The 23336-nt window shown below is 35.3% G+C and overlaps 1 protein-coding gene across 1 annotated transcript in view; it reads right to left on the minus strand.

The window, feature by feature from the left end:
• The window catches only part of LOC149570133 (cyprosin-like), a 128651-nt gene extending 105640 nt beyond the window's left edge, over window positions 1–23011 (minus strand). The window contains exons 1-2 of the mRNA XM_089822799.1: window positions 22405–23011; window positions 21439–21499 (exon numbers count right to left, since the gene is read on the minus strand). Of these exons, the coding sequence (XP_089678925.1) occupies window positions 21439–21499; window positions 22405–22764 (421 nt within the window). The 5' untranslated portion in view covers window positions 22765–23011. The remainder of the gene's footprint in view (window positions 1–21438; window positions 21500–22404) is intronic.
• Window positions 23012–23336: the final 325 nt, after the last annotated feature.

Raw genomic sequence — 23336 nt, forward strand, 5'->3', positions numbered from 1 at the left:
TAATTGACATAGTGGTATGTGATGCCCTAAATGATCCAATGATAATAGATGCCCTAATTCATACAGTGGTATCTGACACCCTAAATGATACAATGGTATCTAATGCCCTTAATGATCCAATGGTAATCGATGCCCTAATTGATACAGTGGTATGTGATGCCCTAAATGATCCAATGGTAATTGATGCCCTAATTGATACAGTGGTATGTGATACCTTAAATGATCCATCGGTAATCGATGCCCTAATTGATATAAGTGGTATTTAATGGTAATCGTCATTTGATTTTGATATAGTGGTATTGGATGGTAATCATCATTTGATCCTAGTGGTATTTATGGACTAACCTGGGTGTGTGCAGAAGCATCCCTAGATCAATTTCGGTTTCAAATTCCATGGTACATAGATTTTATTTTCCATAGTAAATTCATTGATGGTGTTTTCAATTGTTAGTTATGGAATTTTGTTTAACTGATTGTAACTGTTAAATCTTATTCACATGAACGTAACTGATATAACTGTCTCCCTATGAAAATGAAGTAATAATTGTATTTCTTTGATATGTTAGTTGTTAGATAACACTCGAGGAAAAGTGGTTGCTAAGTGGATGTTACAGTTAATCTCGCTTACTCTCTTTTCATCTATATGTGTTATTCCTATACTTGGACCAGCACATAGCTATAAGATAATACAAAAGAATTTTGTAGGGATATGTTGCAAGGACAACAATGCAATATTGATCTGCATGGTGATATGTCTCTCTCCAATAGTGCAAAGGATTGAAGTTGATAGTTTTGGTGATTGTTAATTAAGCTACAAGACTTGATCCTACACATGGTATGGTCCTAATTATTTGAATTTGCTTTGAAGGATGTAGTGGGATGTTTTTTAGCCCAGTCAAGCCTTGGGTTTAGCCATTGTTAATACATGTAGCTTCAATCTGACATTACTATAATCAGCATATATGTATGTATATATGTACGAGAGTCTAATGCACACACTAATTAATACATATATGCATACGTACATGTTGTATATGACCACTCAGTTTGAAACCGATGACATATATTTTCAGAGATCATTAACGCATGATCGAAACTACTTTTGATTCCTTTAATACTTACATTATGATCGATCTATTCTTTATATCGGGCTGCAGATTTAATGATTGGTAATACATCTGATTACTTTGGTTTGAGTCAGTAACAAATTGTGAGGATTAGTTACCTCCAAATGGGTGTGAGAATGAATGTACATGTCTCCATTCGGAGACATGGCCATTCATTCCCACACCCCTTCCACTTGATATATATCCAATCTTCCTAAAGTAAATAAGGCATTGAAATCTATTAATGCAAGTACTTCAAAGGATCGACAGAAATTCTGAGTTGAATAATATCATTTCATCCCTGTTAGTACTGCACTAACTTCTACAGATTCTAGAAGCGAATCAGTCCATTGGCATTAGTGATCATACCTACAACACAACTGTGCATCAGTCTGCAAACAAATTAAAATTTGGTAAGAAATTTTACATGCATCAGAACCTTGTTAAGGAGAGATCTCATTAAGTTTAAGAGATCAGATTTCACATTAAATTGTGGTCTATCTTTTCTCTACAAGATGACAAACACATTAAGATTTAAACATCACCTTGCAAGTGCTGATACCTTCGAATCCTGGAAACTTCGTATAATGATGTTATTAAAAGAAAACAAATTGGAGTCTTTTATAAGAGAAGATAAGAAAGAACCTAAAGATGATCCAGAGAAAACGTTATGGATTGAGAATAATGAGAAGGCCATGAAGATAATCATGGATGGTGTTCGAGATCACATTCTACCTATTGTGGCAAAACATGCAATAGCATATTGCATGTTTTGAGCTCTTGAAAATGCATTCATAATAAATAACAGTGGCAAAAAACTTGCTCTTAAAAGACAAATCAATAATATCAGCATGAACAAAGGAGAAACTATAAATGCCTTCTTCATGAGAATTACAGATTCGAGAGATCAATTATCTACAGTCAGTTATGAGATTGACAACCAAGAATTATCCCTAATAGCATTAGGAGGACTTTCAAATTCTTGGGAGTCTTTTGTACAAGGTATAAGTGCTAGATCTAAAATTCCTAAACTAGATCGACTAAGATCTGATTGTCTTCAAGAAGAATCGAGATTAATGATTAAGGAAAAACACAAAACCTTAGATGAAGACGTTCAAGTTCTTAACACAAACTCTCGTAAGAAGGGAAAGAAGAAGAACAACAAAAGGAAAAGAAACTTTCATGAAAAGGACAGTCTAAATAGAAAAAAGATTTGTCCAAAATTCAATGTTTTAGATGTGATCTATATGGACATTATGCGCTAAATTGTCTCAATTGATCTAAACCTCAACCATCATTTGCCAAATCTGATAAATCAAACAAAGGACATGAATCTAAGAAATGTCTTCTATTCAGCATTGTCCAATCAAATTTCAACCAAATCTAACACATGGATAGTTGATAAGTAGGACATGATTTCCACAGCTAGTCAAATTGTGATGTGAATATCAAGATTTAACTGTGTGATAGTTGAGAGTGGATAGTTGAGAGTGGATCTTTGAGAGTGGATCTTTAAGACATATCACTGGATATCAGGATAACCTAGAAAACATGCAAATAGAAATAGATGAAGAAGTTACAATTGGTGATGATTCTACACATTCCATAAAAGGAATTGGGACCTGCACCATCAAATTGAAATCTAGAAATTATATTCGTCTTTCTGGAGTTCTTTATGTACCAGGTATTAAAAGGAATTTAATATCAATATCTACACTTGAAGATGATAGTTATAGAATTGCATTCATGGAGGGTAAGGTACTAGCTTGGCCTAAGAATTCAACCATTAAGAAGGCTCTAACAATAGGAGTACGACAAGGACTATTATATGAGCTATGCACTAAGACAAATTTTGCACTTGTACATGAGACTTCAGATTCAAATGAAATATGGCATAGAAGATTAGGTCATATCAACTTTCATGCCCTAACATCATGGGGAAGTTAGTAACTAGAATGCCCAAATTAAGCCTTATTCACAATGAATCTTGCAAAGGTTGTGCCTTAGGGTAAAACACTAATAAGTCATTTTCTCATAGTTTGAGAAAAACTAAAGATGTGTTGGAACTAGTGCACTCTGATCTATGTGGACCCATGTCTTTACCATCTATAGGAGGGTTCCTGTACTATGTTATATTTGTTGATGACTTCTCAAGGAAGACATGGATATACTTCCTTAAGTACAAAGAATTTGAAGAGATTCTTTCTAAGTTTAAAGAATTCAAAACAATCACTGAGAACTCTTCAGGAAAGAACATTAAAGTTCTGATAATAGATAATGGGAAAGAGTACATTTCTAAAATATTTAAAGAGTACTTGTTGGGATTAAGAAGGAGTTTACAGTCCCCTAGAATCCTCAACAAAATGGAGTTACTGAAAGGAAATATAGAACTATTGTATAAGCTGCTAGAGCTATGATTTTTGATCAAAATTTGAGTATGTCATTCTGGGTTGAAGCATCTAATACAGCAGTCTATATTCCGAATAGATGTCCTCACTCATATTTGGACAATAAGACCCCTAAAGAAGTATTTTCAGGAAAGAAACCTGACATCAGTCACTTAAGGATATTTGGATGTCCTGTTTATGTTCATGTACCTAAGGAGAAGAGGAAAAAGTTAGAACCTTCTAGAAGAAAATGAATCCTTATTGGTTTTAGTGAAACAGTAAAAGGATACAGAGTCTACATACCTGGATAGAAACAAATAGAACTAAGTAGAGATGTCATTTTTGAAGAAGACATTGCCTTCAGAAGAGCCAAAAATTTTGATGAGCTAGATACAGTTGATGTATCCCAAGAAGAGGCTCTTGCTCCTGAGATTCAGAGGGAGTACCCTGAAGAGACTTCAAATGAAACCGAGATCCTTCCTAAGACTCAAGAAGAGAGTCTTGATCATTCTAAAAGGCCACTTTGGGCAAGGAAGATTATACAGGATGGAGATGGATTTGCAGCACCTTTAGGGACTTTCTGAGAAAGCAAGAGACCTAGAAAATTGACATACAATGCTTTCATGTGTCAGAGTCCAAGCCCTGAACCTTCAAGTACTTCAGAAGCACTTAAACATCAAGCTTCGCAAGATGCAATGGTGGAAGAGTATCAATTGATACTAAAAAATGATGTTTGGGATATAGTTCCTAGACCTAAGGGAAAATTTCCTGTGTCTTCAAAATGGCTCTTCAAAGTTAAATATGTTGCAGATGGCAACATTGAAAAACATAAAGCTCATTTGTGGCTAGAGGTTTTTCTCAAAAGGAATCAACTTTGAAGATACTTTTGCACCAGTTGCCAGGTATACCTCAGTTAGAGTTGTAATAGCCATTGCAGTAGCCAAAGGTTGGAAAATCCATCAAATAGATATAAAAACTGCTTTTCTTAATGAAAAAATTGACGAAGAAGTATACTTGGAACAACCAGAAGAATTTGTGACTCATGATGCTACCTCTTATGTATGGAAATTGAAGAGGGCTCTATATGGACTCAAACAAGCTCCTCGAGCCTGGTATGAAAGGATTGACAAATACCTTTTAAGTCTTGGATTCACCAAGAATGTGGCTGATCCAAATCTCTACTTTAAGGTAACTAAAGGTGATATGCTAATTCTAATTCTTTCTGTTGATGACCTTTTAATTCATTAATCAGTGTAAGAAAGATTTGGCTTCTAAATTCCAAATGAAGGACTTAGGAATTCTTCATTACTTTCTTGGTTTGGAAGTACGTCAGAAGTTTGGGAATATCTTTCTACATCAAAAGAAGTATATTGTTGATATTTTGAAAAGATTTGGAATGTGGGACTGTCGACCTATGTCTACACCTATGGAAACCAACTTACACAAACTAAAGGAAACAAGTGTTGATTCCAAACTAGTTGATCCCACTATATACAGATAAATAATTGAGTCCCTAATGTATCTTGTAAATACTCGACCTAATATCTGCTATGTGGTGAATGCATTAAGTCGGTTCATGTGTGAACCTCATGAGATTCATCTTGTTGCTTTGAAGCATATATTAAGGTATCTCCAAGGTACTATTGGATATGAATTTAAGTATGAGAATACCAGCTTGGAGTTACAGACATATATTGATTCTAATTGGGCTGAAAGTGTAAAAGACTGAAAAAGCACATCGAGATGTTGTTTCAACTTAGGATCAGCTATGATTTCTTGGATCTGCAGAAAGCAAGCTTTAGTTGCTTAGAGTTCTATTGAGGCAGAGTATACTGCAGCAGCAATGGGAGCTAGAGAAGCAGTGTGGCTTCGAAAGTTGCTTTCTAACTTGTTTTGTGAGCCTATGAAACCTACCACTATTCATTGTGATAACCAAAGTTGTATCAACTTATCTGTGAATCTAGTATTTCATGATAGATCTAAGCATATAGAAATTCCTTACCACTGCATAAAAGACATGGTGGAAAGAAGAGCTATTCAGTTAGAATATATTAATGCAGGTGATCAAACAACTAACATTCTCACCAAGGCTCTTCCTAAAGTAAAGGTTGATCATTTCAGAAAGAAACTTGGCTTGGTAGAAATGTATGTTTATGAGATTAAGTCTCAACTTTGTAAATTTGTATTATTTAATAAAAGATGTTTAAAGTGTAAACTCTTTTGTCATATGTGTGACTCTATGACTCATGGGCCTACCCTATGTTCATTATTTAAAAGGTGACAATCTTTTATAATGAAATGTTGATTTTGATAATATGAGGTGATGACTTTATAATTATTAGATTACTATCATGATGAATATCATGTGACTTGATATTCGTGGAAAAATCATGATAGTTAAAAGAGCATGTTGATGGATATCATGTGACTTGATATTTGTTGAAGATCAATATGTTCAAACTCATGGTGGATATTATATGATTTAATATCTATGGATATACCATGATCTTTTATGGTGGATATCATGTGACTTGATATCTGTGTACACAACATAACTGGAAAGAATATCATGAGTCTTGATTTTCTTAAATATATCTTGAGGATATTACTTTTCAAATAAGAACTTATATATATGTACTTTGTCTTCCCTAGCTAGAGGGAGTGTTAATGCATGTAGCTTCGGTCTGACATTACTATGATCAGCATATACGTATGTATATATGTACAATAGTATGATGTACACACTGTTATACATATATGCATACGTACGCGTTGTATATGACCACTCACAGTTTGAAACCGATGACATATTTTCATATATCATTAAAGCATGATCAAAACTACTTTTGATTCCTTTGATATTTAGATCATGATCAATCTATTCTTTATATTGGGCCACAGATTTAATGATTGGAAATACATCTGATTACGTTGGTTTAAGTCAGTAACAAATCATGAGGATTAGTTACCTCCGAATGGGTGTGAGAATGAATGTCCATGTCTCCACATTCATTCTCACACCCCTTCCACTTGATATATATCCAATCTGCCCGAAGTAAACAAAGCATTGAAATCTATTAATGCAAGCACTTCAAAGGATAAAAGGAAATTCTGAGTTCAATAATATCATTTTATCTCTGTTATTACTGCACCAACTTCTACAGATTCTGGATGCGAATCAGGCCATTGGCATTAGTGATCATACCTGCAACACAATTGTGCATCAAGCTGCAAACAAATTAAAATCTGGTAAGAAACTTTACAGCGACAACTTGATATATTTCATAATGTGTGTGTTGAGACCGACTGACCAAGTATAGCACGCATTCAAATTCAAGATCTTGGAGCCAACGTAGTTAATGTTTTGAGAAGTTGTGAAGGATATATATAGAAAATCCAACCATTTGGTAGGAGTTACATGCAAAAAAGGGAAGTGTAACATCAACATATAGCAGATGCATCTTTTATAGCAATTCAAGTTCACAGTTATCAGTTGTTGTAAAGACATGTCTCAATGGAGTAGTGAGCTTTCTTTGGCATAGCCATAGAACATTTTTTCAGGGAGTTCTTTGGTTGTAGTCTAAAACAGCATTGTGAGATTTCACTATGATTTTACCCTTTTTGTGTTCTCCGTGTAAATTGTGTCCTTGTGTGCAATGATGTCATGCATATTGATCTTTCTAAATTTATCATTTGTGTAAAGTTTTATAGATCTTGATTGGTGGAGACTAAGCAATATATTTCTGTTTGGTTTCCTTTTTTTTTGACAAACCTATTCATTCTTGATTGATAGCTTGACTTCTTAATCTGATATAATCTAAAATTTGTATTCAGGTTTCAGTCTGAGATCTGTATGCCAGTGTTATTGATATTTATCTACAGATGAGAAATGAACATAGTATATATAATACATTGAAACATAATCAAGTAGGGGCATGACCCGACGTGGTCATGCTTCAATTTATATAATACTATAACATTTGCTCATAACAACTACTAACTAGTACTAAATGCACCCGATGACGAATCCTTAATAAACAATATTATTAGCCAAGGAAAACTCCCGATTTATCAATCGGTGCGAGAGAGATATAATTAATAGTAATCAATGATAAACCCGATAGCAATCGGGGTTATATAATGCACCTTTACAAATGCAAACATATTTGATTTGAAGATCGTTTGATATATTAAGAGGAATATCATATGGTTAAGTTTTTGCATTCAAAATCGTGGTGACAGGCACTAATACATATAGATGTGTGTGTGTGTGTGTGAGATTTTATATACTGTCAAACACTTATTAAAATAGCGAGTGTTTCAATACACTGAATGCTAACATCTTTCACACGCCCTCTTTAGCAATGAGGGTTTGAAACATTTGCTTATATGCAAATATAAGTACCACTCAACTGTGGTTTAATGATTATGGTGTCTAGCAAAATTTGACCCAAAGAACCATAACAATAACTTTCATGGTGTCCGGCAAAATCTGGCCCGAAGAACCATGATGGTTATCAATGTATCCAGCAAAATCTGGTCTAAAGAACAATGATAACACTTTCCTTCAACACTTTCAATTTTAGAAGGTTGGTCATCTGTTGATAAGATCGTCACCTTTCATTTTACAAGTTTGTAAACAATCTAATTTTCAATATTCATGAATATATATAAATTTACAAATATGATTACAAATTTGTCATACTAAGTTTATCTCTGAAGTACTCTATTTTCACTCTTGCAAGAGGTTTGGTAAAAATATCAGTATTTTGATCATTTGTGCTGATATAGATCAGCTTGATCACATTCCTGTCAACCATGTCTCTGATATAGTGGTAAAGAGTCTCGATGTGCTTTGACCGGTTGCAGAACATAGGATTTGTGAAGAGTTTGATACAGCTTTGATTGTCACAATGAATCACAACAGAAACTAACTTCTTTCCAAATAATCCAAATAATAGCTTCTATAACCATACTGCTTCACGCGCTCCCATGGAGGCTGCCATGTATTTAGTTTCCGTGGAGCTCAAGGCAACTGTAGGTTGTTTCTACTGAACCATGATATCATTGCTGATCCAAGACTGAAACAACATCTGATTGTAGTTTTACGGCTAATGGAACAACCAACCCAATCAGAATTGGTATAACCTTCAAGTTTGATTTCAACATTTTTGTACTTAAGTCCAAGACCGATAGTGCTACGTAGATATCTCAAAATGTGTTTTGCAGCCATTAGATGTATTTTCTTAAGCTCATCGTAAAGTGACTTAATACATTTGTGGCATAGCAGATATCAAGCCTAGTATTTACCAAATACATGAAAGATCCAATTATTTGTCTATAGAGAGTTGGATCAATAGATTTCGGGTGTATTGCTTTCTCTTTTAGCTTGTGTAAATTAGTTTCCATTGGAGTTGCAAGAGGTTTGCCTTCCATCATCCCAAATCTAGTCAAGATATCCTGAGTGTATTTCCCTTGATTTAGAAATATGTAATATTTCTTTTGACATACTTCTAGACCCAAAAAATAATTAGTAAACCTAGATCCTTCATTTCAAACTCCACTACAAGATCCTGTTTGCATCTTTCAATTAGATGATCATTTCCTGTTATCAATAAATCATCAACATATAACACAAGTATTAACATATCATCATTAGAGATTTTGAAATATATGTTAGGATCAGCTTCATTCTTAGAGTATCCTAATTTGGTGAGGTAGTTGTCAATCCTTTCATACCAAGCTCGAGGTGCTTGTTTAAGGTCATATAAGGCTTTCTTGAGTTTACAAACATATAGGTTTTTATTTTTTACAACAAAACCTTCACGTTGTTCAATATATACTTCTTCTTTAATGACTCCATTTAAGAATGCAATCTTTACATCCATCTATTGTATCTTTCATCCTTTAGCTACTGCAATTCCGATAATTGTCCTGACCGAAGTGTAAGGAGTGACCAGAGCAAAAGTTTCATCATAATCAATGCCTGCCTTCTGGGAAAACCCTCAAGCAACAAACCTTGCTTTATGTTTCTCAATGCTACCATCTACTACCTATTTGATTTTATATAGCCACTTTGAAGAAACAACTAATTTGCCTTTTGGTCTAGGTACAATATCCTAGACATCATTTTGTAATATCGATTGATATTCTTCAACCATAGCATCTTTCCATGCTTGACAAGTCAGGGCTTCTTCAACAGTTGTTGGTTCAGATTTAGCATGCTCAGTTACTAAAGCAATATAACAAGATTTGTTTCTAGTTTTCTTGCTTTCCCCGGAAATTTGATCTGGTTCAACATTTTTTTTTTTATCATTTTTCTTGCCCATAAGGGCCTTTTTCTAGTATTGGAGATGTCTCTATCTTTTGTATCTAGTAATTGTTCATTTTCTTCTAATACACTCTCCCTCTGATTTTCAATTTGAGGATTTCGTCCAAGTCTGTAATGGGCTGATCTTTTGTATTTGTAGATAGTTTTAATGTTGTGATTTCCTCGAATATGACATCTCTACTTACTTCAATTGATCGTTGTCCAGGAACATAAACTCTATACCCTTTTGAGTTTTCACTATATCCAACAAATATCCCTTTCTTTTCAGATGGATGGTTCTAACTTAGTTCTTTTTTTAAGTATGTGAATATAAACAGGGCAACCAAAAATTCTAAGGTGACTTAAGTCAGGTTTATTCCCTATAAAGACTTCTTCAAGTGTTATGTTTTCTAGTATAGATTGGGGACATCTATTTTCAATGTATACAATAGTATTGGTGGCTTCCGCTTAGAATGAAAAATGTAGGCTTTGATGATGAAGCATGGCTTTTGCTACTTCAACAATGGTTCTATTTTTTCTTTCTGCTACCCCATTCAGTTGAGGATTATATGGTACTATATACTCCCTCTTAATCCCAACAAAAGTACAAAAAGCTTTGAAATTTTCAGAAGCATATTCTCCCCCGTTATCAGATCTTAGAGTTTTAATTTTCTTTGAGGTTTGATTTTCCACAATTTCTTTGAACTCTTTAAGTTTTGATAGAACTTCATTAGATTCTTTGACTTTTAGAAAGTAAATCCAAGTTTTCCTAAAGTAATCATCAATGAATATAATGTAGTAAGAGTAAGCTCCTAGAGAGAGTGTTGGCATGTAAAATAATCAAAAGATTATTTTGTGTATTGAATAGACAATGAATAATTACAACGAGCTTACAAGCTCATATATACAAAACGGATATACAGAAATTAAAAACTATCAAAAAATAGAAACTATGTACATACGATAGATAGAGCATTATTAAAAATATTCTAATACCCTCCCATAATGCTTAATCTATCAATAACACCAATAGCCTCCCTGAATTTTACAAATTTATCAGAACCGAGAGACTTGGTGAAGATATCAACAGACTGCTCTAAGGTGGGAACATACAGCAACTGAATAGATTTGTCTTCAACGAGTTGATGAATGTAATGGCAATGTGTTTTGACATGCTTGGCTTATTCATGGAAGATCGGATTCTTTGCTAGTTTGAGTACTCCCTGATTATCACAGAATATAGGAGTCGGTCTTGATTGAGGAACATGCATATCTACAAGCATCCACCGAAGCTAAACTACCTCACAAGCTGCCTTAACTACTCCCCAAGACTCTGCTTCAGTCGAAGATAGGGCCACGGCCTGTTGCTTCTTACTAGTCCATGTCATAGCAGCAAATCCTAAATTAAACACATATCCAACAGTAGACTTACGATCATCAACAGAGCCGGCCCAATCTGAATCTGTGTAGCCACATAGTGTAGAATCAGAATTCTGAGTGTATAGAAGACCATAATCAAGAGTACCACTCACATAGCGCAAGACATGCTTTGCAATTGTCCAATGATCAGTCTTGGGTACTGTCATAAAGCGGGAGACATAGCTTACAGCAAAACTAATGTCAAGTCTGGTGGCAGTAAGAAAAATGAGACTACCCCTAGTTGTCTAAACAAGGATTCATCTATAACAAGTGAATTAGATTGAGCAGATAATTTGAGCCTAGGTTCCATAGGAGTGAGAGCAGGTTTGCAATCCTGCATTCTGAACCTGTCCAGAAGACTTGTAGCATACTTAAGAAAGAAAGATACTATGTTCAATCTACCAAACCTCAATTCCGAGACAATAGTGCAAGAGTCCCAAATCTGTCATATCAAAAGTGTTGCACAAATCCTGTTTGATTTCTGTGATTAAATGTGTTGAACTTCCAGTGATGATCAAATCATCCACATAAACAACAATAAACAAGACATCATCACCTACATGTTTGATATATAGGTTTGAATCCGACGGACTCCTCTGAAAATCATGGTCGGTTAAATATTTATCAATTTTCATGTACCAAGCCCAAGGAGCTTATTTCAGACCATAGAGAGCTTTGACAAGTTTACAAACTTTGTGTTCCTAACCAGCAACCTTAAATCCAGAGGGTTGCATCATGTAGACCTCTTCCTGTAAGTCACCATTTCAAAAAAATCAAACTTGGGTTCTTTCTGATCTTCCTACAGGGAAGAAGCCCGTTAGCTACAAATGGGTATACAAGGTCAAATATAAAGCTAATGGTAACTTAGACAAGTATAAGGCTCATCTTGTTGCTCAAGGGTTCTCACAAAGGGAAGGTATTGACTATGAGGAGACTTTTGCTCCTACAGCTAAAATGAGTACCATACGGCTTGTTCTTGCTCTAGCAGCTCAGTCCAATTGGAAAGTTCATCAGATGGATGTCAAGAGTGCTTTTTTGAATGGTGACTTACAGGAAGAGGTCTGCATATCCTCTGGATTTAAGGTTGCTGGTCAGGAAAACAAAGTTTGTAAACTTGTCAAAGTTCTCTATGGTCTGAAACAAGCTCCTCGGGCTTGGTACATGAAAATTGATAAATATTTAACTGACCATGGTTTTCAGGCTGATCATGAATGTCCTTAATCTTCATGAGATGTTCCTATAAGGACATACGTTCATCCATCATAATGGAAAACAACTGATTCTTCAGAAAGAATGCTCGACTCTTGTCAGATGTTTCATGCAACTCCTTAAATATTTCCAGATGTCTGCAGCCAACTTGCCAAAGGGAATTTGAGGTAGTTGATCATCTATGACAGAGAGCTTGAAAAGCATAACAACTTCACGATTCCAATCATCAAACTTATCCTGATCTGTTGTAACAGAGGTCCCACCGAGCGTGCTAGTGGAGGCAGGACGAGTTTTTGTGCCTAGAACAAGTGCATCCAAACGATGATACTCAAAGATGGTTAACATGTGTTGCTTCCAGTGGTTGTAATTGCTGCCATTAAATCGTTGACTGTTTTTCAGCATCAGGTTGGTCAAGGATGCCATTTGCACGAAGTTCGAGGCAATGTTTAGGCTGACCTAAAAAAATGACAAGTACCCAAAAGAGTAGACAGAAAACCCAGGAGTCTGCAGTCACAATGCAAATCCACAGGCCTGAAAATCGAGGCATGAAAAATGAGGTACCCAAAAAATTATGAGGAAGACCCAGATGAGATCTCAAAAAACCCACCACAAGTATGAAATCAAAAAAATTTCGGACCCTAAAAATTAGGGTTTTGAAGCCAAAACTCTGTCGGTGGCCAATGAAGGTTTTGAGGGCAAAAAATGGCAATTTCATGGAGAATAATGGTTGATTTTGCACAAATCCTTATTTGCAGATAGAAATGAGGCTAGAGAGTTGAGTTTGGCCTCCAAATAATGGCGGATTGGACCCAAGAAGCCTTCAAAACGCGCGACGATTTGCAGACGCGATTTGTATAGACCCAAACGCAAGTTGCAAACAGTGTGAAACACGGGTCGCAGAGGTAAATACCAGTCACGAGCACATCTGTGGATCTCCTATCGAACCCTAATTCTCCATCACCCATCAACACAAGCCGTGAGTTTTCGTCAAAGATAAAACTATGCTTTCCAACACAAAAAAAATGCGATTTTCCAAAAAAAAGGCAATCTTTCAAAACCCTCAAACTGGTCTTCGATTCTTCACAAATGAATTTCTCAAAAAAATCAAAAACCCTATACAAGTTGTTTGAGAAAAACTTTAGAAATTATTTCGAAAAATTATTGGCTCTGATACCATAAAATAATCGAAAGATTAGTTTGTGTATTGGATAAACAATGAATAATTACAACAAGCTTACAAGCTCATATATACAAAACGGATATACAGAAATTATAAACTATCAGAAAATAGAAACTATCTACATACGATAGATAGAGCATTATTAGAAATATTCTAATAGCATGGGCCCACATAAACCAAAGTGAACTAGTTCCAGAACTGATTTAGACTTGTGTTCACTAGGAGGAAAAGGTTTTTTAATGTTCTTTCCTAGAACACATCCTTTATAGATGCCTATGTGCTTTGAATTTAGGCTCGGTGTTCCAAAGGTCATTTTTTCTATATTTGGAAGTGAACTAAATCCAATATGTCCAAGTCTTTTATGCCAAACTTCATTAGAATTTGTTACTTCATGATTAAGGGTTGTTTTTTAATGTTGCATAGTTTATATATGGTCCCATATCTGGTCCCTATGGTGATAGCATTTTTTAGATTAGAGTTTTTAGGCTAGTACAAGACTTTGTTTTCATTGAAGGTGACTTGAAATCCTTCATCAGCTAATCCAAAAAATTGAAATTAGATTTCTTTTTATGCCTGATTGCTGGTACCATATAGATCCCAATATTAAAATTTGTATTTTAGTGTTTTGAACCTCTTTGAACTAAGTTCAAAATGGTTCAAGGTGGTTCGATCTACTCCACAGGTTCAGCAAGTTCAACATTGTGAGGATTCTAGTGATTTCACTCCACATTTAGGTTCAAGGTTCCGTTCAAAACCACGACGTGTAGATTTAGATGCTCAGGGATTCAGGGTTAACATCTCTAATTTTGAGTTCAGGGGTAAGCTCAAATGTGCACTGCTCAGGTTTAAGGATTCGCCATTTTTCACAAATACAAACAAGCACATCTGGAGTTCATATTGCTCGAACTTATTCCAAAAAGTTAAATGGAAAACCTAATAACAAATCAAACTTGTGGTGATGATCAGTCATGTAGATCAAAGGCAAATTCAGGTTCCTAATGTCATGGCAGTCTAGTGGTCAACTCTAGTACAGTTGTTATGGTTGGTTCATATAGGTTCCAGATGGCCCTTTGGTTCAGAATAGGGATCATATGTTGACAACCCAAGTTCAGTGGTATTGAAAGTAAGTGTTATTTCAAATAGTTAAGGTAGGCATTTGGGCTTATATATCCTCTTAGAAGAATAATGACAAGAGTCAGAAATGCAGATTTTGAGAGTTCAAGCTACTGATCCATGAAATTGTAAATGTGAAATGAGCACATCATTGATGATCAACACTCACTAAATACTTCCAATTGAAAAGAAGAGACATGTCAGGTGATATGTGGAAGTCTTGAACCAAGACTCAAGTGTTATATGGATTATTCAAATAAAGCTCCAGCATCATCAAGCTTATGCTAAGTGTGAATATTAAAGAATGCAAGAATTTTTGCAGCCCCTATATAAGAATTCCAAAACATAATCAAGAAAAGGATGAGTCGGCTCATTCTCATTGTCGAGGTTCATCCATATGGAAGCATGGTCAAAGGACACAAATTGCTTGAGGTAGTACTAATCAGGAAAAAATGGAGGATGTGTTCTCGTTTTTGGATGTACTTATGTCAAGTCATGCTCAGTCTATGACAGCAGTAGAGAGATTATAAATCACACCTCACAACAAATTGAGATCTGTAATTTTCTAGTGTGTAGTGGAAGATTGAAGGTATAAATGGGCACCCCTCATTTTTGTGTGAAGTTTGTTCCTCATGTGCCCAAGCCTTAGAAGAGAGCGTCGATGAAAGACATCATCCGAGACATCCTACCAATTGGACAACAGTTAAGGTTCGGCCTTACATTTTTTTGGAATTCCACGTTTTGACGAGATGAAGCCCGCAGATCTGGATATGATCACAAAGTTGACAATTTCAATAAAATTGCTGACTCATCATGCAGCAAAGGGATATTAAGAAGACATCAAATTAATAACACAGTCGGGAGCTGTACGATCCACAAGGAAGGATAGAGACACCCCCACATTGTACATCTTCCACTTCAAAATGCGAAGGTGCCTGAGGATGCACACAAAGTGTTCAGCAAAATGTCGATACGGCATTCAATCTCATGATTCAGATTTGGAAGCTCGAGAGATGACGAAGATTGAATACATATTGCACATAAACCCACCGTAGCAATAGAATATTATTTTAAAAGAAAAAGTAACAAGTCCATCATGGTTAAGATGTTGGGAGACATAGAGGTATCGTTGACATTCACGTGCTGACAGCTTGACATGGTTACAATATTTCCATTTAATATCAAACATCAAGCCACAATGAGGTATCGAGTATCACCAGTCCAAATCTCTACAAAGGGGTCACCTGTATGCCCGATGTGAAGGAATGTAGAGAATGGCCCAAAAATGCATACGGAAGTCGATATCAATGGCAATAATCGGGCCTTAACCAATAATGATTCAAATTGCTTAGCGGCAAGTGTGATAGGATTGCGGCTTGGTCTCCATTTTTACTCACATAGCCATTTCTCTTTTGATATATTTGCATCATCAAAGCAAACAACCGAGTGTATATCAAGCTTGTGGGACTTGGTCCATGACAAGTTTAGAGCTAGGTAGCAGCATTCACACTATGGCACAAAGGAAGAAGAAACAAAGCACGAGAATTTTCTAATGGGTCCCATCTTTCGAAACATTTGATAAATTACATGGGCTATTGGTAATAGAATTGGTTTGAAATAAAATATGGGTCAAATAGAGGTGTGAGTAGATACCCCATCAAGCTCCCTCCAGGTTGATCTAATTATTGATGGTGATGGACATATGAAATATAGAAAGTGGTTGTGATACATTTGGCAAAATGCGCAACACCATTGTTATTATCTACCACATGGAGTGTTAGATTGGGGTTGTTGTTGCACCAAAAGACTAATCTATTAATGCTCGATACAACCACTCAACTTATAGTACACAGGAGGCAGTTAAGCCCTTGCCACGAATCTTGAGGAGAGCATTGAACAAATTTCCAACAATCTCCCCCTTAGCGTTACCTAAGGGTCTAAGGATTTGAACTTGTGACCAAGCTCTGATACCACTTGTTAGATTGGGGTTGTCGTTGCACCAAAAGACTAATCTGTCAATGCCCGATACAACCACTCAGCTTACAGTACATAGGAGGCGGTTAAGCCCTTGTCATGAATCCCGAGAGGAGTGCTAAACAAATTTTCAATATGGAGGTCATAGTGGAAATGACTCAACATGATAGTGACAGGTGTCTATGAATGAAAATTTGGACAGAAGCAAACAATATTATAATGTTTTATTAAACATTATAATTACCCTTGACACTTTTACCTTTCCTCAAGAAAAGGATATGTAATGTTATTTAAAAATCATATGAGGACAAAATAAGCCGATAAGAATTTGGAGGTGAGAAAGGAGTATTCTCAAGAATCAATTTTGATAACTAAAAAATATCTTATTGAAAAAAAAGATGGGGATAGTTTTTAAGAAATAGTTACAAAAATTGAAAGGGGAATTTCCAAAATTCTATTTAATTGAGAAGATTAAACAAATAAGGGGTTCTAGTTTTTGGGGCATGGGCTTCTTTTTCTAAGACTTTGTGCCATAGGAAAGAGGGTAGTTCTTCGCTGTAGACTTCGTACTATAGGAAGAAATGAGATTTTATCTTTAATTGTAATGCAGGGAAAGGGACATTTTGTTTTCAAATAATGATTAGTAAATAGGAGTAAGAAAAATCTTTGTTATTTTGTTGTTTTCAGAGAGGGGAAATATCAGCATGCTAAAACTTTGAGTTTAGATGCTCATGTTTTGATTAATATTCATCTTGGAATGCTATTGGTTTTTCTTTGAATGCATGTCTGTTACATATGATCATCATCACAATCATCTTTGGACTTCGTGCTCTAGTTTTTTGTGTATCTAGAAAGAAGAGTTTTTCTCTCTCTACGTTCTTTGTGTAATGCAGTATTTGGGTAAATGAACTTTGTGTTATTTACTATTTATTTCCTTTCAGTTAATTGGTCCTTTCGCATCTATGTCGTGTTTATGGATGGATGTTTGTAAACCTTTATTGCTTTCAAGTTAAAAGCATTATCGATTATAGTTTAGTTGATTTACTGTAAATCTTACACGAGGAGTTGTACTTGGATAATTCAGAGGGCGCTTACACTTTTCAATAGTGAAGCGACCCAACTATCAATGCTGATTGAGTCTTCTTGTCTAGGTGTTTTAGGGTCAAATTGTATGTATTTCTTTGGAAGACAATATGTTCACAAACACAAGTACAAACAGAACATCTTTTAATTTTAGTGTAACTCTAGTCCTTAGTTGTATAGAACACAAGTCCCAATTCTTTTGACTGGATGGGTGGAGTTGTCTCCAATGGTGACTCCTTTAGAAAGGTATTTTCAAAGGTTTCATATTTTTCTCTGAATCCTGTTATATGTCAGGAAGCACCACTATCTATTATCCACACATTTTCATTTGAGTTCATCTCACTTGATAAGGTAGAGTAGAATAATAGATTTTCATCTTTCTTTGTTTCGGCTAAAAAAGCTAAGATATTTTCCCTTTCTGGATAATTTTTGAAGGTATGTCCGAGTTTCTCACACTTATAACATTTAACATTTGAGAAGTCATTTCTTTTGAAATTTTTATTCTCTTTCCTTTTGTCATATTTCTTCCCTTTAAATTTCCTCTTTTTCCCTTTATAATTTGAAATTGAGAAGAGTGTTTGATTTTCTCCCTCTTGATTTGAGATGATCCCTCTAGAGATTAGCCTTGATTCTTCTAATGTGCAATCATTCTTTAGTTGATCAAAAGGTGGTATAGAAGGTCTGTTGATTACTTGGATGAATGCTTCCCATGATAAGGGCAATCCTCTAAGTGCTATTATCGATAGTTCTTGATCTTCTACTTTGCTTCCAATGGAATTTAGATGATTTTTAATTTTGGAGATCTTTCCAAAGTATGATGAAATTGTTTCTCCTTTACTCATTTTAGTATTCATTAGTTGATTTTTTAGTGTAATCAATCTACTTGAGTTGTTGATTTCAAATGTATCCTTAATTGTCTTAAATACTTCAAATGCCTTCTTTTGGTTTGATATGGATGGAAGACTATTATCTTTTACAGAATCCACAATGATTTTTCTGGCTTTATTATTTTGTCTTTTCCAAGTAGCTTTTTCTGCCTCATCTTCAGGAATTGAAATGTCTGATTCAATAAAAGATTCTAATTCTAATTCTTCAAGAATTGTAGTAATTTGAATTTTCCAAGAAAAGAAATTTGCTGCTCCTTTAAGTCTGTCCTCTACTCTTACATTATTTGACATATTGTCCCTTTTATTTATTCAAAAAAATCAGTTTGATAGTCTTTCTACCAATTAAGCTCTGATACCATGTAAAGTTTTATAGATCCTGATTGGTGGAGACTAAGCAATATATTTCTGTTTGGTTTCCTTTCTTTGACAGACCTATCCATTCTTGATTGATAGCTTGACTTCTTAATCTGATATAATCTGGAATTTGTATTCAGATTTCAGTCTAAGATCAATATGCCGGTGTTATCAATATTTATCTGCAAATGAGAAATGAACATAGTATAAATATACATTGAAACATAATCAAGTAGGGGCATGACCCTACGTGGTCATGCCTCAATATATATAATACTAATAACATCTGTTCATAACAACTACTAATACTAAACACACCCAATGACAAATCCTTAACAAACAATATTGTTAGCCAAGGAAAACTCCTGATTTATCAATCGGTGTGAGAGATATAATTAATAAGATCAATGATAACACCCGATAGCAATCGGGGTTATATAATGCACCTTTACGAATGCAAACATATTCGATCTGAAGATCGTTTGATATATTAAGAGAAATATCATACGGTTAAGTTTCTGCATTCAGAATCGTGGTGACAGGTAGTAGCAATACATACATACATATATATATTTGTGTGTGTGTGTGATGGGGACACAACCCAAGAACAGAATGGAAACAACAGAAAAGGGAAATTATATTAACTGAGAAAATAAGCTAGTACAACCAGTACAGGAAAATAAACTTCAAAACATGCCCTAAGGGCTTACAATAGCATAAATCTGGAGATAATTTCTCCTTATGGTACCTCCTCTCAAACTCCACTCCGAACTGCCTTTTACAATGCCAGAAATCTCCTTAAATAGAGCCCGGAGGGTTAAGGACTAGGAGTACATTCTAGAAAGTGCTAGTAGGCATCCACGGACAAAATAGAAGGTTCCAGAAGCTGCGTTAGAAGTCGGTGCAAATCTAGAAGAATCGAGAAACGGTAGCTGAACTTCCGGGAGGCATAACTTTTGAACCGTAGCTCCGATTGACGAACCGTTTACATTTTCGGAAAGCTCTCAAAGCGCTCTATAGCCCTATGGACAAGCTTCACTCGTCCCCCATTTTTCAACCCTTTCCGAGGTCATTTAATGCCCCAAACCTGACTTTGAAGCATTCTTAGGTCTCCAAAACTCGAAAAACTGCAATAACTTTCAAACTGTGGGGCCTATTGACCTGATTATTTTTCTGGAATGCTCTAAATCATGATTACATTCATCTAGCCAATTCACACCTTCTAGTTTACCGAAATGATGGCCCAAATACATGCTCCTATTTTTTTGGGATTTTCAAACGCACTGATAGTTGAACTATGAGAGTTGGAACCTTTATTTGAGCCAAATGGGTATCCAAAAATGTAAAGACATGAAACAGAAACTAAGTCTAAGTACATTTTTTTGGGTGACACAGGATTGCCCTTATACCTCTGGATGCTCCTGCATCAATGTGTGATTGTATATTAAAACAGCAAGTGTTTCAATACACTGAATGCTAACATCTTTAACAATTAGCAGATCTAGATTGAAGTTAAAATTGCAAATTGAAGTGACAAATTTAAATAAATAAAGTACTCAACATTCCAGAAGCTTTGGATATGCATGTTATAGATATATGTTGTCAATTTGGTTAAGGAGGTAAACACCAGTGAACAGTTAAGAAAATTAGATAGGTGGGCTTCAAATCCCTATAAGATGGTACTAGAAGAAACGTGTTCTTTCCTTGACAAGGAAGCCACTAGGTTCTGGCTACTAGGCTATCAACAACTGGCTTATGACAGTAGTGGAAGAAGAGCTAAACAGAAGATAGAGCACTTCAACGAAATAGAAAGAAAAATGGGTAAGCCGTTGCAATAATTGCTCGAATGATATTAAACAGTAACCAAAAAAATCCAAAGCTCTGTAGCAGAAAACTTAAGGATGGCCACATATAAAATGATGAAAGGAAGCAACTTATGGACACAGTAGGATGTGCATGGAAACAAAAATCAAATGAACGCAAGTATGGCTTACCAAGTCAAGGACTAGGAGTCAAGGAGATCTATGATTAAAAATTTAATTATGAGATAGGTAAATGGGCAACAGCTAAGGGATGGGAAGAGCTCGAGTGTGTATTTTGTAATTTGGATGCAGTAGCAACGCAACTGCTAGTGACATTTGGGTCAGCTATGAGGTTACATTAGGAATTGAGTTCATTTTTTAGCACTTAAAAGATTACAAGAGTAAAGAGCACATAGGAGTTCTGGTCGATATCAACAAAACAAAATCCCAACTTCAAAACGAAGAGGATGGTCATTTAATCTTAAGCCCTTTTATGCTGGGCAATTCAGTTGAACCTTTTGTGACCCCATCGACCATTAAGTCTGGTTTGCATGATTAAAATCATTCACCTATAAAAAGGAAAGAGCATTAAGTTGAAGGTTTAAAATAGATACCATTTTTTTGATATGTGCTTGACTGATATGACTTATAATAGTTATGGACATAGCAAGCAACCTGCGAACACAATAATTAAAGTTTGTTAAAATTTGTATGAGGATTGCAACTCCCAATTGCTCTATACTCTCAAAATAGTTAAAAGTTAATTAACTTTAGTAGATCTGCTCAATTTTAACTAATCCCTTCAAGTTCAGACCCATTTTTCACACACTATTTCAACAAAAACCTTTGAAATTAGAAAGTTTCAAAACTGCGTGCAACCTAAAATGAATGAATTAGGCAATTACATAAGTAAATGGCCAAAGAACGAAAACATCCATGAAGATGGGAATTTAACAAATTTGGCAAATCTGAATACACACATCCAATTAGAACATGAGTAAAAGAATAAAAAGACTTTGATATACAGTCTCCAAACTTCCGGAATTCATAATATTAAAGGAAAAACTGTGAATGAAATTCACGATTAAAGAAATCATATGTGATTAGCTTAAGTGGTGAATTATTGGAGTTTCCAGGAGGCCCACAAGATCAATTCCCTTAGAGTCATGCTAAATAGTAAGATTCGGTAAAACAGCACACCTACTCATTGAATACGGTGTACCCCAATTATGAGGCTGGGCGCAATAGAGTTGAACAGGTGAAGACATTAGGTCCTTTTAAATCCACTCAGACTCATCTAGTTGGCCAAATTGAACTCAGACATCAGAGGTGAATAAGACAGCATTTACAAAATGATTCCTAAGAAACGGAACCTAAATCGAAGGCTCGTGAGCACACATTCAATTCTATTCAACAACAACAAAAACAGTCAATATACCAATGAAAACAATCTTCTAAAAGGAATTGACAAAAAAACAGTCAATTTGCCAGTGTTATCAATATTTGTCTAAGACCAACTAAGAAAGACATTTTTTCTTTTAAAAGAAAAACAAAAAACAATCAATCCCTTTACTTCTTACCGAGAAGTAGCATTTAGAGGAAGGCACCCAAAGGTTGGAGCTCCCAGTGTCAAATACAACTGTAAAATTCTGAGGCGGGGTTCCAATACCAATCTCCCCATAATACTGGGCGTCCAAATAATTTTCCAAAGTTACATAATCTCCCTCACCTTCATCAGACCCCAATTCCCGATTTCCCTGCAAACTAAACTTTCTAAGAAGCGCGCCTCTTATAATATCAGCATGTTTACTGTAAGTAGAAATATTCAGTGCCTTCTTCTTCTTCAGCCCCATCTTAATTAAACCATTGCCAGCATTACAGACACTCGAAAGACAACACAAAACCAAGAACAAACACCCGATCACAGCCTTCCGATCCATCTTACAACACCTGTACGCGACTCCAAGCTAAAATCAACTCGCCAGGTGATTATAACAAACGAAGCATTTTCGAAATGGATTTGTGGGTACGATGGCAAAATCACCCGTGAATCATCAAATTAATACTATTGTTGTCGGTACTTTTCAGATTCTATTGACTGGATTGTCGCTTTAGTTCATGCACTCTGCTTTTTCTGAATCAACTGCCTAAACGGTCAAGTAAGGTATATGCTGCTTTATTTTGCAGAATAAAGTAAAGACACGCGTGATCAAATAAACCAGGCTTTTGGAATTTTAAAAATTAAAATTGGCAAAGCTTTCCACTGTAAGGTTTATGGTTGCTTTCAGTAACCAAATTTAACAAATTAGTTAAGTTATTTGGTGTTAGGTCATGGTTTTTTTATTTGGGTATGTGGTAGTTTAGTCGCCTAGCAGGTATATAGGAGGTGATGAGAGGTTGGATGCCATTCTAGAGAGATTTCATTTGGTATTAGGTTGTTGAATAAAAGGATCTACGAGATTTTATTATTATTATATGAGTTGTTAAAGAATTGACAAAGAGGTTTGTTGTG

This window comes from Cupressus sempervirens, chromosome 3 (genome assembly GCF_028749045.1).
Source record: "Cupressus sempervirens isolate cs-2001-9-10 chromosome 3, ASM2874904v1, whole genome shotgun sequence".
In the NCBI taxonomy this organism is placed as follows: Eukaryota; Viridiplantae; Streptophyta; class Pinopsida; order Cupressales; family Cupressaceae; genus Cupressus; species Cupressus sempervirens.